Source organism: Myotis davidii, unplaced genomic scaffold (genome assembly GCF_000327345.1).
Source record: "Myotis davidii unplaced genomic scaffold, ASM32734v1 scaffold211, whole genome shotgun sequence".
Classification (NCBI taxonomy): domain Eukaryota; kingdom Metazoa; phylum Chordata; class Mammalia; order Chiroptera; family Vespertilionidae; genus Myotis; species Myotis davidii.
This window is the reverse complement of record NW_006282523.1, coordinates 1,737,134-1,746,339: the sequence shown is the minus strand read 5'-3', so window position 1 is coordinate 1,746,339 and position 9,206 is coordinate 1,737,134. Positions and strand designations below refer to the sequence as shown.

The 9,206-nt window shown below is 56.0% G+C and overlaps 2 protein-coding genes across 4 annotated transcripts in view; one reads left to right on the top strand and one right to left on the bottom strand.

Annotated features, from left to right (window-relative positions):
• The window catches only part of ZNF750 (zinc finger protein 750), a 9,385-nt gene extending 4,255 nt beyond the window's left edge, over nucleotides 1-5,130 (top strand). The window contains exons 2-4 of one of the 2 annotated variants that reach the window (XM_015560124.1): nucleotides 185-451; nucleotides 1,107-2,698; nucleotides 3,099-5,130. In XM_015560124.1, the coding sequence (XP_015415610.1) occupies nucleotides 1,287-2,698; nucleotides 3,099-3,810 (2,124 nt within the window). In that variant the 5' untranslated portion in view covers nucleotides 185-451; nucleotides 1,107-1,286 and the 3' untranslated portion in view covers nucleotides 3,811-5,130. The remainder of the gene's footprint in view (nucleotides 1-184; nucleotides 452-1,106; nucleotides 2,699-3,098) is intronic. The other variant, XM_006753036.2, reaches the window with a different exon arrangement.
• Nucleotides 1-9,206, bottom strand: part of TBCD (tubulin folding cofactor D) — a 99,902-nt gene that overhangs the window by 63,835 nt on the left and 26,861 nt on the right. For both annotated transcript variants that reach the window (XM_015560118.1, XM_006753037.2), the window contains exons 10-12: nucleotides 8,487-8,547; nucleotides 7,435-7,509; nucleotides 5,577-5,671 (exon numbers count right to left, since the gene is read on the bottom strand). In XM_015560118.1, the coding sequence (XP_015415604.1) occupies nucleotides 5,577-5,671; nucleotides 7,435-7,509; nucleotides 8,487-8,547 (231 nt within the window). The remainder of the gene's footprint in view (nucleotides 1-5,576; nucleotides 5,672-7,434; nucleotides 7,510-8,486; nucleotides 8,548-9,206) is intronic.

Below are 9,206 nucleotides of genomic sequence, written 5' to 3'. Positions count from 1 at the left end.
GGGAGACCCTACGGGAAAGTAACCTGAAGGCCAGACACCCAGCAGCCCAAGCTGGGACCCAAGGCCCTGGGAGGGACAGCCCTGCCAGCCACTTGCCAGACCTGAGTGGGTGTGGCCCAGGGCCCGCTTCCTAAAGGTTAAAAGCTGAATGGCTCTTACCATGATCCAGCGGTCTCTAAAACAGGCCCATCACTGCCTTCCCCGTGGCCAGAAGGGCTGCAAGGCTCTGGTCCTGCCATTTGGAGGCGAGGCGAGGCCAGGCCAGGAAAGAGAGGCAGGCACCCCTGCCCCGCTCCGGCCTCACAGAGGGAACTGTGTTTGCTGGCCAGGCAGGGGCGGGCGCTGCATGGACCTACCCCACACCCCTCACCAGGTGGGCAGTGGAAACAGGCGGTGACCAGAACCAGATGTTGGGTCACTCACAGGCTCCCTTGACAGCACCTCAAACCACGTGAGTGTGTGGAGCCCACTTCTGTCTGTACTAGAGACGACGTAACTGTCTGTGACATTAGTAGCTTTAGGGTGGGATCCAATTTGCAAAAGTATGTTTAATGCCTGCACGTAGACTACAACCGCTGAAACAGGGCAGCCCCGGCGAGCAGTGTTTCCTGAACGTCATAATTACATGCTCCCTGTTCTAAGGGAACACACGCACAGCGCCGGGCCTCCGGCAGTCACGTTCAACACAGTCAGACCACGCTGTGATGTGACTCAGACCAGAAACTGTGGGCGTGGTCGGGGCAGGATCCCAGCAGTCACTCAGCCCCTCAGTCCACAACCTTTCTGGCATCTGAGGCCTCAGGTCACAGAAACAAGGTTCCCAAAACTCAAAGAATGACAGGTATTCTCAGAACTGACACCAAACACTCCGCACACCACACTCCTCTTGGCCCCAAGGAAATTCAGGTCAGATTTGAGAAAACAGAAATCGTGGTTCTGAGCGGGCGGCTCACCCTGCCCCGCACCCACGGGGGTGGTCACATCTTACATCGCCTGCATCTCCAGGTGCCTTGGGTCCACCCCCCAGCGATCACTGTGAGGACAGGGCTGCCCCACTGGCCCTCCAGCCAGTGTCCTGTCACTAAGGCTCTGCTCCTCCTTTGCAGCTCCCAGTCCCCCCGTGAGCACAACTCTCCTGGGCAGACCCGCAGCGCGTGGAGCTGGCTTCAAGTACGAGCGGTGGGAAGGAAAGCAAGAGCTCGTCTTTAAAACCACCGCGTGCAAATCCAACAGGAGCCGGCTGTGAGCCGAACCCTGGAAACGGGAGCCTGAACCGGAAGAGGAAAATGAGTCTTCTCAAAGAGCGGAAGCCCAAAAAGCCGCATTATATCCCCCGGCCTCCGGGAAAGCCCTTCAAGTACAAGTGTTTCCAATGTCCCTTCACCTGCAATGAGAAGTCCCATCTCTTCAACCACATGAAGTATGGTCTCTGTAAGAACTCCATCACTTTAGTCTCGGAGCAAGACCGTGTCCCCAAGTGCCCCAAGTCTAACCCTCTAGACCCTAAGCCCACACATCAGCCGGACCCCACGGTGAAGCCCGCCGCCTCCAAGCCTGTCACCCACAGCCTCCCCGCCTTGGACCCCAAGCTCCCGCTCGGCCTGGCCAAGGACGATGCCAAGGAGAACCTGGGCCTGCAGCTGCGGGGGCCCCACAAGGAGGCCGAGCAGCGGGGTCCAGCCCCAGAAGCCGCGGCGGGCACCCCGCCTGCTCTGGAAGGCGTCGGGCGGCCGTCGGCCTTTGTTCCTGTCGGAGAGCACAGACTCAAAGGGCCAGAACACGCCGAGGCTCCCGAGGCCCTGGCACTGCCCAGCGCCACCGCCAAAGCCACCACTTTCCACACCAAGTCTGCATTCCACGCCCCTGCCTACCCCTGGAAGGCTGGCTCGCCTTTCCTCCCGCCCGAGTTTTCACATAAAATCCCACCCACCAAGGGGTTTGGGGCCCTTTCCCCTTACATGCACCCCACAATTCCCGAGTACTCGCCCCACTTTTACACGGAGCATGGACTGGCCACCATCTACTCCCCCTACCGACCGGCTGGGAGCTCGCCCGAGTGTGATACCCCCCTGCTGTCAGTCTACGGGGCCCAAGACCAAAGACACTTCCTGTCTCACCCGGGGCCGATGCCCAAGCACTTGCACCCGTCCCCCCTGACGTACGACCACTACCGGTTTTTCCAGCAGTACCACCCCAATCTGCCAGTTCCTTATGGGTTCTACAGACCGGAGTCTGCCTTCTCCTCCTACGGCCTCAGACTCCCGCCCGTCCCTGGAATTGCACAGAACCAGAGCCCTCACCTGCTGGAAGAAGCTGCCCTGGCCTACCCAGCCTCAAGCCCATCCAAGTCAAACCCTTCCCACACCCACAGAAAACACACGGAGTTTGAGAAAGGGAGTCCGACCGCAGAGGCTGAAGACCCTTCCAAAGAGAGGCAGAGGGACACAGACGGGACCAAGATGAGCCCACGTGCAGGCAGCGCGGCCACTGGCTCCCCGGGAAGGCCAAGTCCTACCAACTTCACACAGACAAGCCAGCCCTGCGCTGGGCTGGGCGACCTCTCGGACAAGCCCATGGTGAACGCCCTGGGAAGGCTCCAGCAACCAGAACGGAGCCTCACAGCCTTCAAACCCATCCAGAAAAGCACCGAGCGCACACACTCCCAGGCTCCAGAAAACAGAGACGACCCCCCACAAAGGTAAGGACGTCTCCTCTTCAGAACCCTCACAGTGTGTCTCTGGCTGTGCTCCGTTAAGCAAGCTTAGACTCCCTCTAAAAGCATCGCACAGCCCTAGCCGGTGTGGCCCAGCGGATAGAGCGTCGGCCTGCGGACTAAAGGGTCCCGGGTGATCCCTGGTTTGATTCTGGTCAAGGGCACATACCCGGGTTGCGGGCTTGATCCCCAGTAGGGAGCATGCAGGAGGCAGCCAATCAATGATTCTCTTTCATCAATGAAGTTTCTATCTCCCTCTTCCTTCCTCTCTGAAATCAATAAAAGTATATTTTAAAAAATAAATAAAAATAAAATGAAAGCTTCACACGGCAGCTCTTCTACATGACGTCCTTGCTAAGCCTTCTCTTCTCTTTTCCTCTTCCAGCCTCGATGCCATGGACATCGACACTCCAGCCCGGGCAGGCAGCACCTCGCGCAGCGTGGAGGCCCTGCCGCCCAGCCCAGAGGACAGCTCCAGGATAGCCCCGCTGAACCTCTCCAAGAAACCGGAGGCCAGATCAGCAGCAGCTCCCGGCCCCCTATACACAGACTTCCCAGAGCTGCAGGACGTGCCTCTCAACCTCTCGGTGAAGGACCCCTGCAATGCCCTGACCCTGCGGCCTTCCCCCCACAGCCCAGCGCCAGAGGTGGAACCTGCCACTGCCACTGATCAGAAGACCGGGCCGGAAGGTTCTGGAGATGGGCCAGGACATACAGAGACGAACCAGAACGGCCTTGGCTCTGATGAAGTTCCAACGACCAGCCCCACTGGGAAGGCCCAGGACACACGGGCCATGGACAGCAGCGACGAGCAGAAGCAGACGGCAGCCGTGGCCCTCTGCCAACTGGCAGCCTACAGCCCGGGCACTGTCCGGGTGGGCGATGGGGAGCCTATGACCCAGGAGTCCACCTGCCAACCAGACACGCCAGCTCTCAGCGCCACGGCGAGCCAGGAGCCTCAGAGTGACCTCAGACCCAAAGGGCAGAAGAGGACAAGCCCCCGGGATTCGGGGAAGTCCCAGCAGGGAGTTAAGAAGGCGAAGCTGAGCGACACGGCCAGGGTGTCCACACTCCGGAAAAGGACTCGGGTGTCCTAGTGCTGGCTCGCGGCAGGAGAGCTGGCACAGCACACGCCTCTGAAGCAGGCCGCAGGGCAGCACATCCGCCACAGCCCTGCATTTTCTATCTGGTCCATTTTTACAGCAGTTTTTTCTTCTCAAAAAACAAAATACACATAAAGAGAAAAAGAAAAAAAACACACAAAGAGCTACGATTCAGCTCACTTTTTGTAAATATTAAGCATGAATATTATAAGGTGCTTCCGCTTGGGACTGTAAAAATATTTGACTCATACTCTAAGACTGATGAGTTAGACACTGGCTTTTATTTTTATAATAAAATGAATGAAATAGGTTGGACTAAAAGGTAACTTTCAGGTATAAGCCATGTCATAGGAAATCTTTTAAAAGTACTTTTCTTATAAATACAATTCTTACACTAGAACAAAATGGTCTCAACTGTATCCGTAAATCTACTGTGTTGTGAAGTAACAATGACTGGAAATGCCAGGAGCAGCATTTTCAGCACCAGCATTAACGTGCTGAGGACACTGTGCCTGGTTGTGAGTAAGTAATACACAAACATCAGGAGGCTACTTATAGAAATAATTTATTTCCAGGAGGGAAAATGTATTACTGGTGGAGCTATTATCAACATAGTCCATTCCATATAATGTTACAGTGAACTTTCTGATTCATGCAGCCTCACTTTCCACTTCCTAAAATGATGTATATATTGCCAATTTTCCAATAAACTCATAGATAAACTTGAAGGGTACACAAAATGAAGACAAATGTGAACTCTGTGTTATCTTTTAGAGTATTTGGCCATAATAAACTCAGTGAAAAAAGAGACTAGAGCTGAGGCAACAATTAAAAGAGAATGAGAGTGAGTGTGAGTGTGTGTGCACGTGTGAGCATGAGAGTGCACATGCAGCCCAGTGGGCACCAAGCGCAGGCATGACCCACCTCGCTCCTCTGAGCCCTCCCCCAGGGCCCTGGGCCTCGGAGCACTGCAGGAGGACAAGTTTCCAGAGCCTGGCTTCCTAAAGGGCTGCTGAGAGGGCCGGCGGGCCTTCGAGCTCCTCCTCCCCAGCTCTTCACAGCAGCCCTCTGTTTCTCCCACATGTACCCCACCGGGGATGTCAACAAAGGCCCTGGAGAGGCATGTGGTGCTGAGGTGGATTCACTCCAGGGACTTGGGGGGAAGTCCTCAACCAGGCTGGTGGTGGTCACCAAAATGCAGGTCCAGTGACGTCAGCAGACAAACTGCTAAAGCAAGAAAGCCATTCCCACCACCTGTGTATGTAACAAGGCTTCTCAGCACAGAGCTAAAAAATAAAATGTTTTAAATAAAAATAAAATGTATGTACAACCTTGCCTCATCCTAAGGGATAGCCTGAACTACCCTGGTCGGGAGGCTCAGTTGGCTGGAGCAGCGTCCCATGCACCAGAAGGCTGTGTGGGTTCCATCCCCAGTTACAGTGCATGCAGAGGGCAACCGATCAATGTTTCTCTCTCTTCCCCTTCCTCTCTCTCTAAAATCACTAAAAACATATCCTCAGGTGAGGATTAAATTAAATTAAATTCCCCAGCAGGGAGAAGCAGCAATAAGAAAAGAAGGCCCATATAAGAAGGAAGGTGAGCGAGATCTAGCACATTCTCTCCTACAAACACTGCCCGTCAGTGAGGGCACAGGCCTGGTTGTGGGCTCACACAGGCCATGCTGGGGAGATGGGGAGAGACGAGGCACCCGCGTCTACAATAGTCCCGACGACTCAAGCAAACGTACAGCAGGTACTCACCGTCCGGGAGTCGGGGAGGGAGCAGCAGGCCCCTTCTGCCCAGTTCTGCCAGCGCCAGACATCCACCATGCCAGGCGTTGTCCGTCTCCTGGAAACTGAGAGCACACAGAATCGTGAGACCACCGGGCTTTCCGCCAGGCCCCATGTGCAGAAGTCCACACCTGATGCCCAGAAGCCTCACCAAAGCCCACCTGTGAGTTTAAAACATCAGCAGATACTGGAAATACAATAGTCCAATTTCACAGGAGAGCCCTCAGCTGCTGCCCTGGGAACCACAGCCCAGCTACCAAATCAGAGTTCAAAGAAATGACAAAATAAAGGCAAAGTAGTACTTGAGTTTAAACTCAGGAGGACAAGAGAAGCTACACTAAGACTGTTGGACTGGAGAAAGACCCACACACCTGACCAGAGATGTGTCTTTTGGGAGAAAATGTTCAATGCATGGGGGAGGGGCTTCAGGAGGGAGGCTGTGAGTGCAGCGGCGAATGGGAGGGAGGAAAGGGGGGAGTTCCATACAAAGGAGCTTTCACTGACCAGAGGGAAGGAGCAGATAAAAGAGCTAGAGGCAGACAGCCATCCCTGGAGAAGGGGCCAGAGGAAAAGCTCCCAAATCCCGTCTCAGAGCGCCGTCCTCTCTCAACGGCAAGACACTCCACCGTGGCCACAACAATGGCCACCCCCTCAGTGGCCGCCCGGGGACACCTCTGGGCCCAGCAGGGTCCCAGCACCATCAGCACGCCCATCACCACGCCACCAGAACAGAACTCCAGGAAGATGCCCTCAAACAAGCCAGCAGAACTGCCAGAAAAGACAGGGGAGTCCTGTTCCTCATCCGGGGCCCCCCAGGCCCGACAAGAAGTGTACGTTTCTGCGGGAAGTGAGTGTCTCCACGAGAAGGCACCCTGACCACGTGCGCACCATCATTCTGAAAAAGATGACCCACATCTGACATCCTGTTCCCTGCATTCCCGACACTGTCACCAAGCAGGCTCCAGGCGAAGTCGAGAGGAAACCGCTGAGGAGCACAGGCTCTGAGGGACGCTCGAGGAGCGGCCTCGGTGACTCACACACACACCTGAGCACCCAGAAGTGCTGACGGTGCCCTTTCCATACTCAGCGGCAACCCTAGGAGAAAAGCACCAGCTAATGAGGGCAGGAGTGCAACCACTGGCCTAGCAAACAGCACCCGTTCTCCAAACACCTGCTTCTGAAACCAGGAATGACACTTAAGCATAAACCCCCAGAGTAACTGCTCACCACGCCTGTCTCCAATGCACGTGCACACACCTGGGCTCACCTTGATGCCTGGGCTCTGCCCTGCCTGACCTGCAGGCCCCAGGCTCACACCCGTGTCCAGGGCAGGCCATCTGCCACCAGACTTCCTGCAAGGCTGGGACAGGTGCAACACAACCACCACCACGTGTGACTGCTGACACTGAAATCCGGCAAAATTAAAAACTTACAATTCGGACCTCGTGAAACCAGCCTCTTTTTATAAGTCGCAATAGTCACAGGCGGCTCGTGGCTGCCCTGGAGGCAGAGCCAGGACATTCCATCGTCACGAATGCTCCCTGGGACAGTGCAGACCACAGGTTCTCTCTAAGAATGCCTATGGATGGATGTTCAAGACTGACTTTTTTCCTTAAGGTTTATGAAATGTAACAAAACCTAAGCTGATAAAATATATCAGAAATACCGTGAGTTCTCAAATTCACTTCAAACAGAAAAAAACACACATAACTCTGGGGCTCTGACAAGAAGCTCAATTAAAGAAAATGCAAAAGGTCAGAGAGAAGAGCCACCACTTCCTGCCAGAAGTGCATCTCCCTCTCCCCTCCCACCCCCGCCCCGCACGTACCTGAAACAGTCCAGCACCGACCCCACCACGTCATCCGCCAGCTCCTGGGGAAGCCTTCCAGCCACCCTGCCGATTCTGGAAGAGAAGGGCCAGGCGTTCATCAGCACCGCCAGCCCATCATGGGGGCACACGCCAGGCCAAGAGCCATCCAGCCACCTCCCTCCCTCCAGAGAAGGGGAAGCAGAGGCTGACCCAAAGCCAGAGGCACACACTGCCCCACAGGACCCACAAGGCTGCCACAAACACACCTCTGTGCGCCTTAAGGTCGGATGCAAAGGGTGGGCACGCAGCACCCAGCACCTGCAGACCCTCCCGCCTGGCGGGAGGCCCCACTTCCACAGTGGACGCCAACCATAGGCTCCCGTCAGGCTACCTGATGTGGGACCAGCATCCCTGCATAGGCCCTGCCAGGCCAGGTCCTGGCCAAGTTCCCCAGGAAGGCCCCTCGCCGCCAGCCCATCCCAGTCCAACCGGACGTGACTTTGGACTCAGAGGTTGCCCTGTGCCCGCTGCAGCCTGAGTGCTCGTGTATCTGGATGATCAGCACAGAAGCCCGGGGGAACCCCTCCTCGCAGCATCCTCACTCCATTTTATGTTTCTCCACCACAGAGGGCTCATGGACGCCTTCACCTCCACTGTGGACTCGGTACCCCCAGTGCCCTCCCCACGGTAGATTCTGCCTGCGGGAGGCCTGGCCCTGCTGGGCGGCGCCTTCTGTGTAGGCGTAACAGAAGATGCCGGCCAGCCCCATCCTGTGGACCCCAGGACTAAATGGGACCTCGCGTGTCTGTGGGGGGTGGGGAACACTGGCGAGTGGGGCAGGCACACTGGCATATACTAATCCTGCCCATTCTAGACAAAAAAAAACAAGGAAATAAAGGAGCCTCAAGTCAACCTCAGTGATTCTCTTTAAAATGAGGACATAAAACAACAAACGTAAATTAGAAAAACCCCAGTTCCCAGACGCCACAGGAAGTGCTGAATTGGGTGATTGGTCTCCTTCCCAAGCCGCCAGCCCCTACACCCAGCGCTCAGCGAGATGGCTCACCTACCCTTTGGCTGCAGACCACCGCACGACCGTGTCCTTGTCCTTCAGCCCGACCAGCAGCTGCTCTACAGAAAACAGGAAGGAAGGTCCGTGGGCACCTGAGTCACTGCCTCACCTCCCAGCCTCAGGCACCCAGCCCTCACTCCACTGAGAGAGCACCATGGAGGGAATTGTGTTAATTCTAATGACAAGAAAAGCGCATTTCCTTCTCTGTTCTAACCATTTGAAGCCAACTTTTGCCATTGTGCCTCAGAAGCACATTCACCTGAGCAGCCCCAGGCACAAAGCACCAGGAAAGCCAGAGTCAACAGTGACCTGAGCCAGTGAGCAAGGCCCCGAGAAACACACCGGAGCCAGACGGGGACAGGGTCTTGAGGATGGGCCCAACTTTAAGAAAAGCCATGCAAAGGCCGAACGGAAGGAAGTTGGGATGGTGTCAGAGCCCTCACGGGAAGGGCCTTGCAAGCCCAGTGGGTGGAAACCTTGACGGAGGGCCCCAGGGAAGGCCTGCCATGGAGGAACAGGAGCCTGTGCTGGCGGACGAGTTCTCTGTGATGGGCAGTCTGGGACCTTGGGGGTGCGATCGGGGAGGAGGTGAGACACTGTCCTTCAGCACAGGGAGCCTGGAGCAGCGAATGCCAGAGCAGGAGCCCATCGGTGAGAGCGAGACTGACCAGGAGTCAGCAGAGGCTGGCCCTGCGTGTGGGGCCTGACCATGAGGCAG